Source organism: Dendrobates tinctorius, unplaced genomic scaffold (genome assembly GCF_039654945.1).
Source record: "Dendrobates tinctorius isolate UK_male_01 unplaced genomic scaffold, ASM3965494v1 ptg000158l, whole genome shotgun sequence".
NCBI classification, from domain to species: domain Eukaryota; kingdom Metazoa; phylum Chordata; class Amphibia; order Anura; family Dendrobatidae; genus Dendrobates; species Dendrobates tinctorius.
Genome location: NW_027361825.1, coordinates 21,982,392 through 22,002,210, shown reverse-complemented (window position 1 = coordinate 22,002,210; position 19,819 = coordinate 21,982,392). Strand labels below are relative to the sequence as shown.

The following is a 19,819-nucleotide window of genomic DNA, read 5'->3' as shown; positions in this document are numbered from 1 at the left end:
TTGACATTGCTAGTCGACATCCTCTCTCAACTCGCTCCACCGGTCAGCAACTAAACTGCGGACGCCACCCGTGGGACCCTGTAGTAAGTTCAGATTCCCCTGTATAAGTGATAAAAGGGTGAAAGCCAGGGTTTCTCTGGGACCTATTAAGTAGAGTGGCTTGTGCAGGCTCTTTGTGAAAATCTGGCAGCTCTTAAAGGGAATCTGTCACCCCTTTTTTGAGATATCATATAATGAGATCATTCAATTGTGTGTCACATAAGGATTCTCTTAGTACTTTTGCTTCCCCCTGACCCCGCACCTTTCATGCATAAATACCTTTTTTTTTATATCGGTTCAGATGTATGTAAACTGCCGCTGTCCGGTCCGATGGGCGGGGCTTATTCACCTGCTCCCCCCTCTCCCTGCTCTACACAAGAAGAAATGCGTAGAGCAGTTGAATAAGCCCTGCCCAGCGGACCGGACAGCGGCTGTTTACATACATCTGAACCGATATAAAAAAAAAGGTATTTATGCATGAAAGGTGGGTGGTCAGGGGGAAGCAAAAGTACTAAGAGAATCCTTATGTGACACACAATTGAATGATATCATTATATGATATCTCAAAAAAAGGGGAGACAGATTCCCTTTAACATGGCTTCCACAAACGGATCACTCCTTCACTCACAGGATTTCTCAAAGAGTGGGTGAGAGAAGCAGGGCAAGTATCTGCTCCTTTCCATTTGGAAAACAAAATGAAGAAAAATTGCAAATAGTCTTGATTGGGAATCATGCACAGTCAACAGCTTCGAAGCAGACTTATAGACATCAGACTGCAAACCCTATGTAACCTGATCCTGCAGTCAGACTTGTATCCATAAAGGTTGGAGGCAAATTGTTCTGCATAGAAGCTGTATACACAAAACGGTGCAACATTTTTAATTAACACTTTTGAAACCTAATTTATTTTTTATTTTAGATGCACCAGAGCAATGCAAACATTTTTGCAGAAATGGACATACCCTCTAAGTGCACTTCTTTCTTTACATTCAGATTTGAAAATGATTGGCTGGAATGTGTAGGTTTACTTATGATTTATTAGATAATTGTATAAACTGCTATCCTATAATTCGCCCACTCAATCAGATGGTCCCCAATTAAATTACTGCAGGTCCCCAGCGCTTCTCCTTGCTTATGTCAACTGCAGCTCTGAGCCTGACCCTTCGGTTTTACCATGTCCTGGTGGTCTATAGTCAGGTGCATCAATCTCCTGTAGATGAGTCCTACAACTTAGAAAAGGTGACATCTTTTGGGGTCTTCTTCTGCAGGGCGGCCTGAGCAGATGTCATGATGTCCTGGGTCTGCAGCATGCTCATATTCCAGGTGGCCTGAGACACAGACACAATGTGATTACCTGACCACCATTACCAAGGAACGGCAGAACAAGACGACTGCTCACCATGTAATTCAGACTCTCCTCCACCGAGTGATCTCGGGCATACAGTAAGTTCACTTTAGTTCCTTGGACAGCAACAGGGCTTTTGCTGGCAATTTCAGTGGCCAGATCAAAGGCAGCAATAATGAGAGAGGCCTTATCGGGAAACACCCGGCTGGAGGAGAGAAAAAAGGAGGTTTTAGGAGATTAGAAAAACATGGTTGCTTTCTTGTATAAGGCTTCGTCACTCTTACTCACAGGACATTTATGGTAAATCAGAGAGGAAAAAATTGTAAAGTGTAATCCACCTCTAGCACCAAAGCACCGAGATGGATTATAGGAGATGGGAAGCAGGGATCTGTCCCTCTACAGGAAGTGGGGGAGGGCCTCTGGCTCTCTACAGGAAGTGGGGGAGGGCCTCTGGCTCTCTACAGGAAGTGGGGGAGGGCCTCTGGCTCTCTACAGGAAGTGGGGGAGGGCCTCTGGCTCTCTACAGGAAGTGGGGGAGGGCCTCTGGCTCTCTACAGGAAGGAAGATGAAGATGGAAGAGGAAACAAGCAGACCGGCGGAGGACAGCAATGAGAGAAACATACCTGACTAGGCCACTGCTCAAGGCTTCATCTGACATCATCTTCCTAGCTGTAAAGGCCAGCTCATTCACCAAGCTGTAGCGAAAGAAGAGAATCTGGTAATCATTCCCAAATACATGTAGATTAACCCCTTTCTGACATCAGACGTACTATCCCGTCCATGGGACCCGGGCCCCTATGCCCATGGACGGGATAGTACATCTAGCGCGATCATAGGCACCCACATGGTGAGCGCTGCTGATCGCGGCCAGGTGTCAGCTGATTATCACAGCTGACACCCGGCACTGTGTGTCAGGGGCGGTCACGGACCGCCCCCGACACGTTAACCCCTTGCACACCGCGATCAAACACGATCACGGTGTACCGGGGGTTAAAGGGAAGCATCGGCAGGGAGGGGGCTCCCTCCGTGCTTCCCTGAGCTCCCCACAGCAGCGCAATGTGCAGCGCTGCTGCGGGGGCTCTTTCCCTGCAGGTCCCTGGATCCAAGATGGCGACGGGGACCTTCGGGGGCCTGCAGGGTGCTGGTTTCCTCAGTGCCTGCAAAGCGCAGGCATGAGGAAGCCTTCTGCACTGCCTGTGACAGATTGCTGATCTGTCACAGTGATCTGTGATGTGACAGATCAGCGATCTGTCACAGGACAGTGATGTCCTTCCTGGGACAACCTAATAAAGTAAAAAAAAAAAAAAAAAGTGTAAAAATAATTTAAAAACAAAATCGCTAAATAAATTACAAAAAAAAAAAAAAATATTCCCTAATAAATTCTTTTTTTTGGAAATAAAACAAAAAAAAACAAAACAATAAAAGGTACACATATTTGGTATCGCCGCGTCCGTAACGACCTGCCCTATAAAACTGTCCCATTAGTTAACCCCTTTAGTGAACCCCTTAAAAAATAAAAACGAAGCAAAAAAATAATGATCATACCGCCGAACAAAAAGTGCAGTAACACGCGATCGAAAACGTCATCTTGTCCCGCAAAAAACGAGCCACCACACAGCATCAGAGAAAAAAAAAAAATCAAAAAAAGTTATAGCTCGCAGAATAAAGCGATGCAAAAATAATTATTTTTTTATATAAAATTGTTTTTATTGCATAAAAGCGCTAAAACATAAAAAAATGACATAAATGAGGTATCACTGTAACCATACTGACCCGAAGAATAAAACTGCTTTATCAATTTTACCGCACGCGGAACGGTGTAAACGCACCCCCCAAAAGAAATTCAAGAAACGCTGTTTTTTGTTCATTCTGCGTACCAAAAATCGGAATAAAAAGCGATCAAAAAATGTCACGTGCCCGAACATACCACCAATAAAAACGTCAACTCGTCCCGCAAAAAATAAGACCTCACGTGACTCAGTGGGTCAAAATACGGAAAAATTATAGCTCTCAATATGTGGTGATGCAAAAACTATTTTTACAATAAAAAGCGTCTTTTAGCGTGTGACAGCTGCCAAAAATAAAAACCGCCATAAATAGTAAATCAAACCCCCCGTTATCACCCCCTTAGTTAGGGAAAAGTAATAAAATTAAAAAAATGTATTTATTTCCATTTTCCCATTAGGGTTAGGGCTAAGATTAGGGTTAGGGGTGTGTTGGAGTTAGGGTTGGAGTTAGAATTGGGGGGTTTCCACTGTTTGGGCACATCAGGTGCTCTCCAAACGCAACATGGCGTCTGATCTCAATTCCAGCCAATTCTGCGTTGAAAAAGTCAAATGGTGGTCCTTCCCTTCCAAGCTCTGCCATGCGCCCAAACAGTGTTTTACCCCCACATATGGGGTATCAGCCTACTCAGGACAAATTGCAAAACAACTTTTGAGGTCCTATTTCTCCTGTTGCCCTTAGGAAAATAAAAAATTGGGGGCAAAAATCATTTGTGGGAAAAAAATATGATTTTTTTATTTTCACGCCCGGGCGTTATAAACTTCTGTGAAGCCCTTGGGGGTTCAAAGTGCTCACCACACATCTAGATAAGTTCCGTGGGGGGGTCTAGCTTCCAACATGAGGTCACTTGTGGGGAGTTTCCACTGTTTAGGTACATTAGGGGCTCTCCAAAGGCAACATGACACCCGCAGAGCATTCCATCAAAGTCTGCATTCCAAAACGTCACTACTTCCCTTCCGAACCCCGACGTGGGCCCATACGGTAGTTTTCTCCCACATATGGGGTATCAGGGTACTCAGGACAAATTGGACAACAACTTTTGGGGTCCATTTTCTCCTGGTACCCTTGGGAAAAAAAAAAAAAAAAAAAAATGGGGACTAAATGATCATGTTTGTGGAAAAAATACGATTTTTTTATTTTCACGCCCGGGCGTTATAAACTTCTGTGAAGCACTGGGGGAGTTCAAAGTGTTCACCACACATCTAGATAAGTTCCTTAGGGGGGTCTAGTTTCCAAAATGGGGTCACTTCTGGGGGGATTCCACTGTTTAGGTACATCAGGGGCTTTCCAAACGCGACATGGTGTCCGATCTCAATTCCAGCCAAACAAGTCAAGTGGCGCCGTTTCCCTTCCGAGCTCTGCCATGCGCCCAAATAGTGGTTTACCCACACATGTGGGGTATCAGCGTACTCAAGACGAATTGCACAATAACTTTTAGGGTCCTGTTACCCTTGGGAAAGTAATAATAGAGGGTGAAAAGATCATTTTTCTGGAAAAAATATGATTTTTTAATAGTACCGCTGTACATTATAAACTTCTGTGAAGCCCTTGTGGGTTCAAAGTTCTCACCACATATCTAGATAAGTTCCTTGGGGGGTCTAGTTTCCAAAATGGGGTCACTTGTGGGGGGTTTCTACTGTTTAGGTACATCAGGGGCTCTCCAAACGTGAAATGGCGTCCAATCAGAATTCCAGCCAATTTTGCATTGAAAAAGTCAAACGGCGCTCCTTCCCTTCTGAGCTCTGCCATGCGCCGAAACAGTGGTTCCCCCCTACATATCAGGTATCAGCGTACTCAGGACAAAATGCACAATAACTTTTCCAGTCCAATTTTTCCTTTTACCCTTGGTAAAATAAAAAAAATTGAACCTGAATTATTTTTTTTTGTGAAAAAAAGTTAAATGTTCATTTTTTTAAATATTCAAAAGATTCCTGTGAAGCACCTGAAGGGTTAATAAACTTCTTGAATGTGGTTTTGCGCACCTTGAGGGGTGCAGTTTTTAGAATGGTGTCACTTTTGGGTATTTTCTATCATATAGACCCCGCAAAGTGGCTTCAAATGTGATGTGGTCCGTAAAAATAAAATGGTGTTGTAAAAATTAGAAATTGCTGTTCAACTTTTAACCCTTATAACTTCCTAACAAAAAAAATTTTGGTTCCAAAATTCTGCTGATGTAAAGTAAACATGTGGGAAATGTTAGTTATCAAGTTTTTTGTGTGCCGTATCTCTGTGATTTCAGGGCATAAAAATTCAAAGTTGGAAAATTGCGAAATTTTCGCCAAATTTCCGTTTTTTTTCACAAATAAACGCAAGTTATATGAATGATATTTTACAACTAACATGAAGTACAATATGTCATGAGAAAATGTCAGAATCACCGGGATCCATGGAAGCGTTCCAGAGTTATTATTACCTCATAAAAAGGACAGTGGACAGAATTGTAAAAATTGGCCCGGTCATTAACATGCAAACCACCCTTGGAGGTGAAGGGGTTAATATCAGAACCCCACACACAGATACAAGACACTGCTCAGCTGCTCCTCCAGAAAGGTAGGCATATGGAAATAGGTAGTGGGAACTGGGGTCTTTGTCTCTCTACAGGAGGTGTCAGGGGGAAAGGAAGTTCCAGTTCCTATAGTGCTGGCAGAATGTCGATGAATGGGAACTATCCACTAAAAATGAGTGATTGAAGTTACAGAGCCGCTATCTTCATTTAAATTGTATATGTTGCGGAGTTTAACTTTTTAATGAATATACCATTTTGGACCCCCATGAACAAACTATTTCTATTTTCCATCACTGCATTCTGTGAGCAATAACTTTTTTTTCCCTTAGAAAGTTCGTTTTCACGTGTTTTACTAATCTTGCACAAAAATCCCTTATTAAAATATTGTGTATATATATATATATATATATATATATATATACACTCACTGGCCACTTTATTAGGTACACCTGTCCAACTGTGTGTTAAGACTTAATTTCTAATCAGCCAATCACATGGCGGCAACTCAGTGCATTTAGGCATGTAGACATGTTCAAGACAATCTCCTGCAGTTCAAACCGAGCATCAGTATGGGGAAGAAAGGTGATTTGAGTGCCTTTGAACGTGGCATGATTGTTGGTGCCAGAAGGGCTGGTCTGAGAATTTCAGAAACTGCTGATCTACTGGGATTTTCACGCACAACCATCTCTAGGGTTTACAGAGAATGGTCCGAAAAAGAAAAAAAATCCAGTGAGCGGCAGTTCTGTGGCCGGAAATGCCATGTTGATGCCAGAGGTCAGAGGAGAATGGGCAGACTGGTTCGAGCTGATAGAAAGGCAACAGTGACTCAAATTGCCACCCGTTACAACCAAGGTAGGCAGAAGAGCATCTCTGAATGCACAGTGCATTGAACTTTGAGGCAGATGGGCTACAGCAGCAGAAGACCACACTGGGTACCACTCCTCTCAGCTAAGAACAGGAAACTGAGGCTACAATTTGCACAAGCTCATCGAAATTGGACAGTAGAAGATTGGAAAAACGTTGCCTGGTCTGATGAGTCTCGATTTCTGCTGCGACATTCGGATGGTAGGGTCAGAATTTGGCGTAAACAACATGAAAGCATGGATCCATCCTGCCTTGTATCAACGGTTCAGGCTGGTGGTGGTGGTGTCATGGTGTGGGGAATTTTTTCTGGGCACTCTTTGGGCCCCTTGGTACCAATTGAGCATCGTTGCAACGCCACAGCCTACCTGAGTATTGTTGCTGACCATGTCCATCCCTTTATGACCACAATGTACCCAACATCTGATGGCTACTTTCAGCAGGATAATGCGCCATGTCATAAAGCTCGAATCATCTCAGATTGGTTTCTTGAACATGACAATGAGTTTACTGTACTCAAATGGCCTCCTCAGTCACCAGATCTCAATCCAATAGAGCATCTTTGGGATGTGGTGGAACGGGAGATTCGCATCAGGGATGTGCAGCCGACAAATCTGCGCCAACTGTGTGATGCCATCATGTCAATATGGTCCAAAATCTCTGAGGAATGCTTCCAGCACCTTGTTGAATCTCTGCCACGAAGAATTGAGGCAGTTCTGAAGGCAAAAGGGGGTCCAACCCCTTACTAGCATGGTGTACCTAATAAAGTGGCCAGTGAGTGAGTATATATATATATATATATATATATATATATATATATATATATATATATATATATATATATGATTAACTCATATTAACTCATATTTTTTTTATATATATATATATATATATATATATATATATATATATATATATATATATATATAAAAAAATATGAGTTAATTGGGATCCAGCAAAAGGATGAGTTCACCAGAATTGTAAAAACTTCTTCTTTATTAATCCATTATATCATAAAAAGTATGAGTAACTCCAATCAATTCGTAGCATTCCAGCAAGGGACTACATGTTTCAGCACTATGTGCCTTCCTCACGGTCCTATTTGAACTGAGCTCCAACACTGGCAATATATCCTCCTTTGTGGAACATATGCAAATGACCCTTAATTAAAAACAGTGGAACAAACCAATTAAAAACATCTGAGTAGATGGTTGAAACTCAGTTCAAAAATGTTGCCAGAAAAATACCTATATTGAACATGTTTTATACATAGACAAATGATATAAACATTTAGGAATAAATCAACAATAATATGAAATAACTGCCACAAAAAGCAACAATATATAAACATATATGAAAAGATGCATCTTATTGTTTTTAATTAAGGGTCATTTGCATATGTTCCACAAAGGAGGATATATTGCTAGTGTTGGAGCTCAGTTCAAATAGGACCGTGAGGAAGGCACATAGTGCTGAAACATGTAGTCCCTTGCTGGAATGCTACGAATTGATTGGAGTTACTCATACTTTTTATGATATAATGGATTAATAAAGAAGAAGTTTTTACAATTCTGGTGAACTTTCATGCTTTTGCTGGATCCCAATTTCCTCATATTTCTATTTGTTGGGGCATACTCCCTGCCTGGATCCGTGCAAAGCACAGGGTGAACACCGATTACTGCATCAAGAGGAACTACTTTATGGTGAGCCGGCTATATGTTTTTCACATTGTTTAAATATACTATATTATATACATACACACACACACACTCACACATATGTAGTGTATGATGAGTGTGGGGCACGGCGTGTTTGATAAGGGGAGGGGGTGGAGAGAGCTCAGAGGAGCGGCATGCTCATTTTTTTTTCTTCTTTGTGAGCACATTGCGCCTAGCCAATCAGGGCGCAGGAAACATCCACAATGTCCAGACTTAACAGCTTGTGCCATTGGCTGCTGAAATCACATGTCCCTTTCCATATAAATAGCTGACATCTTGTTTTAGCGCCATTTTGACACTAACGCCGGCGTCACACACAACGTATAAAAATACAAACCGTATTGTACGGCCGTAATACGCATAAATGGTCCCTAAGTAGTGATCTGTATGTCATCTGTTGTCAGGGTGTGGCCCCTGTAAGCATCCATATGTAATCCGTATGCCGAGATTTTCTCGCAGGCTTGCAAAATGGACATATAATGGAGCCCTATGGCAGGTTAAAACCCAAACGAAAGAATATATACACATAGAATGCATGTATGTATGTATGTATGAATGATAGAGATATATATATATATATATATATATATATATATAAATAATACATACACACACACACAGTACAGACCAAAAGTTTGGACACACCTTCTCATTCAAAGAGTTTCCTTTATTTTCATGACTATGAAAATTTTAGATTCACTCTGAAGGCATCAAAGCTCTGAATTAACACATGTGGCATTATATAATTAACAAAAAAGTGTGGAACAACTGAAAACATGTCTTATATTCTAGGTTCTTCAAAGTAGCCACCTTTTGCTTTGATTACTGCTTTGCACACTGTTGGCATTCTCTTGATGAGCTTCAAGAGGTAGTCACCGGAAATGGTCTTCCAACAGTCTTGAAGGAGTTCCCAGAGATGCTTAGCACTTGTTGGCCCTTTTGCCTTCACTCTGCGGTCCAGCTCACCCCAAACCATCTCGATTGGGTTCAGGTCTGGTGACTGTGGAGGCCAGGTCATCTGGTGTAGCACCCCATCACTCTCTTTCTTGGTCAAATAGCCCTTACACAGCCTGGAGGTGTGTTTGGGGTCATTGTCCTGTTGAAAAATAAATGATGGTCCAACTAAACACAAACCAGATGGAATAGCATGCTGCTGCAAGATGCTGTGGTAGCCATGCTGGTTCAGTATGCCTTCAATTTTGAATAAATCCCCAACAATGTCACCAGCAAAGCACCCCCACACCATCAAACCTCCTCCTCCATGCTTCACGGTGGGAACCAGGCATGTAGAGTCCGTCCGTTCACCTTTTCTGCGTCGCACAAAGACACGGTGGTTGGAACCAAAGATCTCAAATTTGGACCCTTCAGACCAAAGCACAGATTTCCACTGGTCTAATGTCCATTCCTTGTGTTCTTTAGCCCAAACAAGTCTCTTCTGCTTGTTGCCTGTCCTTAGCAGTGGTTTCCTAGCAGCTATTTTACCATGAAGGCCTGCTGCACAAAGTCTCCTCTTACCAGTTGTTGTAGAGATGTGTCTGCTGCTAGAACTCTGTGTGGCATTGACCTGGTCTCTAATCTGAGCTGCTGTTAACCTGCGATTTCTGAGGCTGGTGACTCAGATGAACTTATCCTCCGCAGCAGAGGTGACTCTTGGTCTTCCTTTCCTGGGGCAGTCCTCATGTGAGCCAGTTTCTTTGTTCCGCTTGATGGTTTTTGCCACTGCACTTGGGGACACTTTCAAAGTTTTCCCAATTTTTCGGACTGACTGACTTTCATTTCTTAAAGTAAAGTAATGATGGCCACTCGTTTTTCTTTGCTTAGAATTTGTATTATGGCAAGAAAAAAACAGCTAACAGTCTATTCAGTAGGACTGTCAGCTGTGTATCCACCAGACTTCTGCACAACACAACTGATGGTCCCAACCCCATTTATAAGGCAAGAAATCCCACTTATTAAACCTGACAGGGCACACCTGTGAAGTGAAAACCATTTCCGAAGCTCATCAAGAGAATGCCAAGAGTGTGCAAAGCAGTAATCAAAGCAAAAGGTGGCTACTTTGAAGAACCTAGAATATAAGATATTTTCAGTAGTTTTGCACTTTTTTGTGAATTATATAATTCCACATGTGTTAATTCATAGTTTTGATGCCTTCAGATTGAATCTACAGTTTTCATAGTCATGAAAATAAAGAAAACTGTTTGAATGAGAAGGTGTGTCTAAACTTTTGGTGATATATATATATATATATATATATATCACCAAAAGTTTAGACACACCTTCTCATTCAAACAGTTTTCTTTATTTTCATGACTATGAAAACTGTAGATTCAATCTGAAGGCATCAAAACTATGAATTAACACATGTGGAATTATATAATTCACAAAAAAGTGCAAAACTACTGAAAATATCTTATATTCTAGGTTCTTCAAAGTAGCCACCTTTTGCTTTGATTACTGCTTTGCACACTCTTGGCATTCTCTTGATGAGCTTCGGAAATGGTTTTCACTTCACAGGTGTGCCCTGTCAGGTTTAATAAGTGGGATTTCTTGCCTTATAAATGGGGTTGGGACCATCAGTTGTGTTGTGCAGAAGTCTGGTGGATACACAGCTGACAGTCCTACTGAATAGACTGTTAGCTGTTTTTTTCTTGCCATAATACAAATTCTAAGCAAAGAAAAACGAGTGGCCATCATTACTTTACTTTAAGAAATGAAAGTCAGTCAGTCCGAAAAATTGGGAAAACTTTGAAAGTGTCCCCAAGTGCAGTGGCAAAAACCATCAAGCGGAACAAAGAAACTGGCTCACATGAGGACTGCCCCAGGAAAGGAAGACCAAGAGTCACCTCTGCTGCGGAGGATAAGTTCATCTGAGTCACCAGCCTCAGAAATCGCAGGTTAACAGCAGCTCAGATTAGAGACCAGGTCAATGCCACACAGAGTTCTAGCAGCAGACACATCTCTACAACAACTGGTAAGAGGAGACTTTGTGCAGCAGGCCTTCATGGTAAAATAGCTGCTAGGAAACCACTGCTAAGGACAGGCAACAAGCAGAAGAGACTTGTTTGGGCTAAAGAACACAAGGAATGGACATTAGACCAGTGGAAATCTGTGCTTTGGTCTGAAGGGTCCAAATTTGAGATCTTTGGTTCCAACCACCGTGTCTTTGTGCGACGCAGAAAAGGTGAACGGATGGACTCTACATGCCTGGTTCTCACCGTGAAGCATGGAGGAGGAGGAGGTGTGATGGTGTGGGGGTGCTTTGCTGGTGACATTGTTGGGGATTTATTCAAAATTGAAGGCATACTGAACCAGCATGGCTACCACAGCATCTTGCAGCAGCATGCTATTCCATCTGGTTTGTGTTTAGTTGGACCATCATTTATTTTTCAACAGGACAATGACCCCAAACACACCTCCAGGCTGTGTAAGGGCTATTTGACCAAGAAAGAGAGTGATGGGGTGCTACACCAGATGACCTGGCCTCCACAGTCACCAGACCTGAACCCAATCAAGATGGTTTGGGGTGAGCTGGACCGCAGAGTGAAGGCAAAAGGGCCAACAAGTGCTAAGCATCTCTGGGAACTCCTTCAAGACTGTTGGAAGACCATTTCCGGTGACTACCTCTTGAAGCTCATCAAGAGAATGCCAACAGTGTGCAAAGCAGTAATCAAAGCAAAAGGTGGCTACTTTGAAGAACCTAGAATATAAGACATGTTTTCAGTTGTTCCACACTTTTTTGTTAATTATATAATGCCACATGTGTTAATTCAGAGCTTTGATGCCTTCAGATTGAATCTACAGTTTTCATAGTCATGAAAATAAAGAAAACTGTTTGAATGAGAAGGTGTGTCTAAACTTTTGGTGTTATATATATATATATACACACACACAGTCATATGTAAAAGTTTGGGCACCCCTATTAATGTTAACCTTTTTTCTTTATAACAATTTTGGTTTTTGCAACAGGTATTTCAGGTTCATATATCTAATAACTGATGGACTCAGTTATATTTCTGGATTCAAATGAGGTTTATTGTACTAACAGAAAATGTGCAATCTGCATTTAAACAAAATTTGACCGGTGCAAAAGTATGGGCACCCTTATCATTTTCTTGATTTGAACACTCCTAACTACTTTTTACTGACTTCCTGAAGCACTAAATTGGTTTTGTAACCTCATTGAGCTTTGAACTTCATAGCCAGGTGTATCAAATCATGAGAAAAGGTATTTAAAGTGGCCACTTGCAAGTAGTTCTCCTATTTGATTCTCCTATGAAGAGTGGCATCATGGGCTCCTCAAAACAACTCTCAAATGATCTGAAAACAAAGATTATTCAACATAGCTTTTCAGGGGAAGGATACAAAACGTTGTCTCAGAGATTTAACCAGTCAGTTTCCACTGTGAGGAACATAGTAAGGAAATGGAAGAACACAGGTACAGTTCTTGTTAAGCCCAGAAGTGGCAGGCCAAGAAAAATATCAGAAAGGCAGAGAAGAAGAATGGTGAGAACAGTCAAGGACAATCCACAGACCACCTCCAAAGACCTGCAGCATCATCTTGCTGCAGATGGTGTCACTGTGCATCGGTCAACAATACAGTGCATGCATAACGCCTTTTTGTATGACCAAACAACTCAATCTTTGTTTCATCAGTCCACAGGACCTTCTTCCAAAATGTAACTGGCTTGTCCCAATGTGCTTTTGCATACCTCATGCGATTCTGTTTGTGGCGTGCTTGCACAAACGGCTTCTTTCGCATCACTCTCCCATACAGCTTCTCCTTGTGCAAAGTGCGCTGTATTGTTGACCGATGCACAGTGACACCATCTGCAGCAAGATGATGCTGCAGGTCTTTGGAGGTGGTCTGTGGATTGTCCTTGACTGTTCTCACCATTCTTCTTCTTTGCCTTTCTGATATTTTTCTTGGCCTGCCACTTCTGGGCTTAACAAGAACTGTACCTGTGTTCTTCTATTTCCTTACTATGTTCCTCACAGTGGAAACTGACTGGTTAAATCTCTGAGACAACTTTTTGTATCCTTCCCCTGAAAAGCTATGTTGAATAATCTTTGTTTTCAGATCATTTGAGAGTTGTTTTGAGGAGCCCATGATGCCACTCTTCATAGGAGAATCAAATAGGAGAACTACTTGCAAGTGGCCACTTTAAATACCTTTTCTCATGATTTGATACACCTGGCTATGAAGTTCAAAGCTCAATGAGGTTACAAAACCAATTTAGTGCTTCAGGAAGTCAGTAAAAAGTAGTTAGGAGTGTTCAAATCAAGAAAATGATAAGGGTGCCCATACTTTTGCACCGGTCAAATTTTGTTTAAATGCAGATTGCACATTTTCTGTTAGTACAATAAACCTCATTTGAATCCAGAAATATAACTGAGTCCATCAGTTATTAGATATATGAAACTGAAATACCTGTTGCAAAAACCAAAATTGTTATAAAGAAAAAAGGTTAACATTAATAGGGGTGCCCAAACTTTTACATATGACTGTATATATACACACACACACACAATCATAGCGTTCTACATAGCAGAATAGCCACAAAATCAATCCCGACATAAAATGACACATGGTTTACATACAAAAAAAAACCAAAAAAAAAAACCATGAAATGGTTTACTGTATGTTTTTCACTAGTAATTAGATGAGGGTTTGTATATAAAATTTGGGAGGTGTAGGTGTTAATTTAAGGGGTTAATTCGTTGTCAAAAATTGCGTGGGCTTCAGCGGTAATTTGTCAACCAGAGCGGTAAAGCAGGTGAGTGAGGGCAGATTTTAACAGCCTTGAGAGGGACCATTGTTTTTGGCCTCCCCCTGGCTACAAAAATCTGCCCCCAGACACCCCAGAAAAGGCGCATCTATAAGATACGCCTTTTCTGGCACTTATCCTCTCTATTCCCATTGCCCTGTAGAGGTGGCGAATTGGTTAATAACAGAGGGTTAATGTCACCATTCGATTGTAAGGTGACATTAAGCCGATTAATAATGGAGAGGTGTCATTAAGACACCGATCCATTATTAACCCTAGACTATGAAAGGGTTAAAAACCACACACAGACATTAAAAATGAAATAAAGACACCAAGATTGACACATTTTTATTACTCTGCTATTCCAAAATTAAACCATGATCTGCAAAAAAAAAAAACCAAAAAAAAAAACCACACTACAATATCCTTACCTCTACGCCGTTCAGTCATGTCCCATGCTGTAATCCTTCACGAGGGGTTAAATACTTTACAATGCGCACCGGTGCTAATGTGACCAGCCCCACTGTAAACTACTTCAGAATTAATTAGTTCAACTCTGTGCAGCCTCCCTGGCTGCCTGGAGATGAACTAATTACCATGGAAAAGTTTCTGCATTTTTTCCCACGCTCATTAGTTCATCTCATGTCATCCAAGGGACTCCACGCAGCCTCAGTGACGTCACTGACTGACTGAGGTGAACTGATGAGCATGGGAAAAAAGTCAGAAAACTTCCCACGCTAATTAGTTCATTTCCAGGCAGCCAGTGAAGCTGCGCAGAGCTGAATTAATTCTGAAGTAGTTTACAGTGGGGCTGGTCGCATTAGCACTGGTCCTCATTGTAAACTATTTAACCCCTTGTGAAGGATTACAGCGTGGGACATGAGTGAACAGCGGAGAGGTAAGGATATTGTTGATTTTTATTTTTTTTTTTTGCAGGTCAGTTTAATTTTGGAATAGCAGAGTAATAAAAATTGGTCAAAAACTTGGTGTCTTTAGTTCAATAAAAGACTTTTTAATTAATGTCTGTGTGTGGTTTTTAACCCCTTTTCTGGGGTGTCTGGGGGCAGATTTTTGTAGCCGGGGGGGGGGGGCAAACATCATGTCGGGTTGGGGAATGATTTTTACAAAAGCCGGCAATTGATTTAGCGGCTACTCTGCTTATGTAGAACTATAAGAAAATATATATGTGTCTCAATGACTATAATATATATATATTCTCTATGTGTATATAGCTATTCTTTCATTTCTTTATTAAACCTGTCAGTGTGATTTTACTGTATCGTACACTGAATCGCTGACTTTTCTAAAGGACACAGGGTGCGTATTTCTCGCAAGTCACACATCTGGTCCGTGTGTAAAGCGTTTTTTTGCGCACCCATAGACTTGCATTGGCGTACTACGGGCAATCGCATGCTGCGATTGTCTCGGCCTGTAAAATATACGCGAGAAATATACGGCCGATGGGAGCTACCCCATAGAGAATCATTGGTCCGTGTGCAATGCGTGTTTTTAACGCCTCTCACTCGTCTGTATTTCTCTCTATTGTGACTCCGGCCTAACAGCGCAGAGAGGCTGCTCCTCACGCTGGGCCTGGGTGCTAATAGATTTTAGGTAGCTAGCTAGAAGGTTGTTTATTAGTCAGATAGTTTAGATAGCTAGTGTCCTGTGTGGCTGTGAAATTGACCTTTCAGCAGATTTTTTCTCTTGTGCCATTATTACTGAGGTCTACAGACAAAGCCAGCAGGGCACATTTCATAGGAGTGTGTTGTGCACTGCTTCTATTGTGCTCAATGCAAGAGTAGACCTTTTAAAATCTTTTTTTTTTTTCAGTTGCTAACATGATTCAGCATGCTATATCCCACCTTGTCATTTTGTGGCAGTAAAATTCAGCTGTGTTCAGAGCTCATGCAGAGTAAAAAAAAAAAAAAAAGTTTTTTCCTGTGACAAACGCGATACAGTAGGCTAGATCTGAGTTTGAAATGGATTGGGTCATATATTCTACTGTATACAGGACTCATACTTTCTTCTCTTAATAACGTGATACAGTAGGAGAGATCTCACTTTGAAATTGTTTGGAGCATCTAGCCTATGTTATATAGTTCTCATCCACAAGCTAAAAAAAAATCTTTGGTTACTAACATCATACAGTAGGGAGATCTCACTTTGAAATTATTTGGAGCATATATTTTATGTTATACAGGCAAAAAAAAAAACCAAAAAAAAAAACACTTTCTTCTGTGACAAATATATTTCACCTTGGCATGCAGTGATGCTGAAATTCAGCTGTTATCAGACCTGGTGCAGGAGAAAAAAATCTATTTTTTTTATTGCCAATACTGTGCTCCTAACCACACTATCTGAGCAACATGACAGGGAAAAAGCGAGGTTGTGGTGGAAGGGGGATAGGGGAATTAGGCTTGGTGTTCAAGGTGTTTGTGGGGTAGTTGGTAATGTTAGTGAAAGCACTAGTGAACCAACAACATCACATCCTATCCAAAGACAACTGGCAACTTCTGTTACTGGATAGGCTACTCCACTACCTTTCTTTGGCAGACGCAGTGTGGTACGCCTTGTTGATGAGGGTCAAAGAGCATGTGCTGGAGTGGATGGCTAGCGAAGCTTCAAGTGGCCTCTCCTCTTCCTCCACTGTAACATCACACACAGTACAGTCCACAGAGGTGGCACCCAAATTACCCTTGTGTGACACCCCAGAGTCCGGTTGTCACAGTGACATTACCTCCCTCTAATGGGTAAAGTCATGCTTGGAGGCAGAAAGAGACCCACATGCCAGGCAGCATAGATTTAATCACAATTTCCTGCTGCAGGTCAGAAAAGGGAGATGCCTTATAAATTCTGGCCAGCAGAGGGGGTTGGCGAGTCAGCTAGAAATCAGCTGAGGGAGTTGTCATGGAAACAAAACAGCTGTGAGGAGAAAATGACAGTTACAACGTGAGGACAAGAGATCTTTCTGGAAGATCCTGTCAGATGAAGACAGGGAGCTGATCTGTGAAGAGGGAAAGGACAAGAGCAGAGACTGAGAGACTCTAGGGAAGCTAAAATACTGCATATAGCAGACCCCTGAGTGACGCGCTAATAAAGAGAAAAGGGACATCAGAGTCCTAGGCTGACAGGTGCTGTACGCCCTGATAGCCGAATCTGAAAGTACAGGGGATTGTAGATTCCTGTACACATTAATCACCTGAGGGAACGGCAGCGGATAAGGAGCCCGGGGCCGAAGGTGAAGAGACCGGTACCCGTGGAATAGGCTCACGATGACAGCCGTACAGGTTAGTGAAACATCACGAATAGAGGGTCGCAGCATAGTTATATACAGCGGAGACCCACACACATAGCGCAGAAAGGAAGGTCCTAAATCCCCACCTGGCAAGGTGGATCCCCTGAATGCCTCCAGGCGAGCCAGACTCATTCCATCACCTGTATGTGGTACTCTGGACTGCAACCTATTACCAGTAAAAGGTAAAGAAACTGCACCTCTCTGTGTCTTTCTCTCATTTATCTGCACCCCAACGTTTACAGCCACTTTTACTATTTATTTAACATCTTTGCCCTCGGACTACAGCCCTACCTGTGGAGGGCTACAACATCATAGCTGCGCCTAACATCTATCCCAGAGAAGCAACACCGCAGCACTGGTCACCTCTGACCAGATTACCACAGATGGCGTCACGTATTTCACCATCTAATAACTTTATTTTTCTTTTTTTTACCACATAAATACCACACAACTTTCCCCTATTTTATTACTGGATGCCTCTGGGCCACGGACCGGGTCGCCGCCGCCGTGACACCGTCCCCCATGGAAGTCGACGGGCCCGGTACCGAGTACCCCCAGGCCCCGCGGGGCGCTCCACTTGCTTCCACCGAGTCACAACTCTCCAGCCGCCCGACTGACTGTAGGGAACCACAGATGGGCGAGTCTGAAGAGCTGTTCACACATTCTATGTCATGGGCATCAGAAGTATACTCCAAAGATTCAGAGTCAAGAGGAGGAAATCCTCTGCACTGATTGTCACTTTTTTTTTTTTTTAAACTTGGATCTGGGGCAGGACAAAGTAGGGTCCAAGCAGCATCCTGACCCTCGTCACCAGACGTTAATCCCCGGGGGCAGGTGATCCTGATGAGATCCAGATATCTGAGGATCACATGGACTGTACTGTGCTGTCAGTAGAAGAGGAGGGTGACTGTCAGGGCGAGGAATGGGATAACACAGAGGATGATGAGGTGGTAGATACCACTTGGTGTGAACACAGAGGAATGCAGCTGAGTAGGTCATCTAAGGAGGTGGAGGAGGAGGAAGACGAGAAGGCTACGTTGCGCCCTACGGTGCAGACAGAGTGATGCAGCCACGATGAGCACTGCATTCTCAGCCACAACTGTGGCCAGGAGAGTTTGGGGGTCTGCAGCTCGCAGGGGCAGCAAGGATTTTCTAGCCTGGGTCTTTTTTGACACCGCAAAGGATGAGCAAACTCACATTATCTGCCAATTTTGCAAGAAAAAAAAAAACCGAGTAGAGGGAAAAAGTGCAATAATTTGACTGATACATGCCACTGCATCTGTTGCTTCTTCCTCCTCCTCTGCTACCGTGCCAACTATTAAGACCCAGGACTTTGACCACAGAACCTCGGGTCCTTTACCCGTTCCAGTCACGCTGACAGAGCTCGCCGTCAGCTGTGACAGAAGCGGACATACCTGCTGTTTTTGACCGATCTCAAAGATCGAGCACGCCACAACTTTATCAATCCACCATAACCTCTCCGCCTGCACCTCTCTCACGGTCCAGCAGTTTGTCTGGTTCACTGTACTCCACCCTCTCTCAGCACTGCAGACTGCCCACGGTTCCACAGTTGTGGTCACGTAAAAATTGTCTCCTCCTACACCTGACAAAGCAAAGAGGTTGAACTCCACCATCTCCAATCTGTTGACCACGGAAATGCTGCCTTTCCGCCTGATAGATACAGACGGTTTCGGAAAGCTGATGGCTGTCGCAGTCCCCCAGTACCAACTGCCCAGTCGCCATTACTTTTCTAAGAAAGCTGTGCCTGCGCTACACCAGCATGTCTCAGACAACATCACCCGTTCCTTGACTAAGTCTATGTCTGCCAGGGTACATTTCACCACAGATACTTGGACGAGTAAGCATGTCCAAGGTTGTTACATCTCGCTGACTGAGCACTGGGTGACTCTGGTGGCTGTGGGGGCAGGTGGGCAAGGGGCTGCTACACAAGTCTTGGAATCCCCAAGGCTTGCAGGATAAATCTTTCTATTTCACACTTCCTCCACAGCTTCTGCCTCCCTATGCCCTCAACCTCTACCTTAATGAGACACACGTTCCAACAGTGCAGAGCGAACCCCCACCACCCACGTACTGCGCAGCCAGGTCTCACCGCAATCAGGTGAATGAAAGCTTGGAATCAAGAATGACCCCCAAGACAGCGGGCATGTTTCTGTGGAATAATGGTGGAACCACACACGGAAAAGGCCTTAAGAAAGGGTCGAATTCTAGAAATGTTTTTGAGGTGCAGATAACAAGAGCGAGCCAGTGATCGGATGTGGGGGGTAAATGAAAGCTCGGAATCAGGTATGACTCCAAGACAGCGGGCATGATGTTGGGGAGTAATGGTGGAACCACACACGGAAATGGCAATGTTGGGTATAGGTGCATTGGAAGACGGAGGAAACACGAGGAGTTCAGCTTTTGACAGGTTCAATTTCAGATAGAGGGAGGACATGATGTTAGACGCAGCGTTTAGACAATCACTGGTGTTTTCTAAAAAGGGTG

The 19,819-nt window shown here is 42.9% G+C and overlaps 1 protein-coding gene across 5 annotated transcripts in view; it reads right to left on the bottom strand.

Moving 5' to 3' along the window:
- Positions 1-1,056: 1,056 nt before the first annotated feature.
- The window catches only part of LOC141051936 (delta(3,5)-Delta(2,4)-dienoyl-CoA isomerase, mitochondrial-like), a 227,985-nt gene continuing 209,222 nt past the window's right edge, over positions 1,057-19,819 (bottom strand). For all 5 annotated transcript variants that reach the window (XM_073549078.1, XM_073549077.1, XM_073549076.1 and 2 more), the window contains exons 8-10: positions 2,008-2,079; positions 1,439-1,589; positions 1,057-1,367 (exon numbers count right to left, since the gene is read on the bottom strand). In XM_073549078.1, the coding sequence (XP_073405179.1) occupies positions 1,263-1,367; positions 1,439-1,589; positions 2,008-2,079 (328 nt within the window). In that variant the 3' untranslated portion in view covers positions 1,057-1,262. The remainder of the gene's footprint in view (positions 1,368-1,438; positions 1,590-2,007; positions 2,080-19,819) is intronic.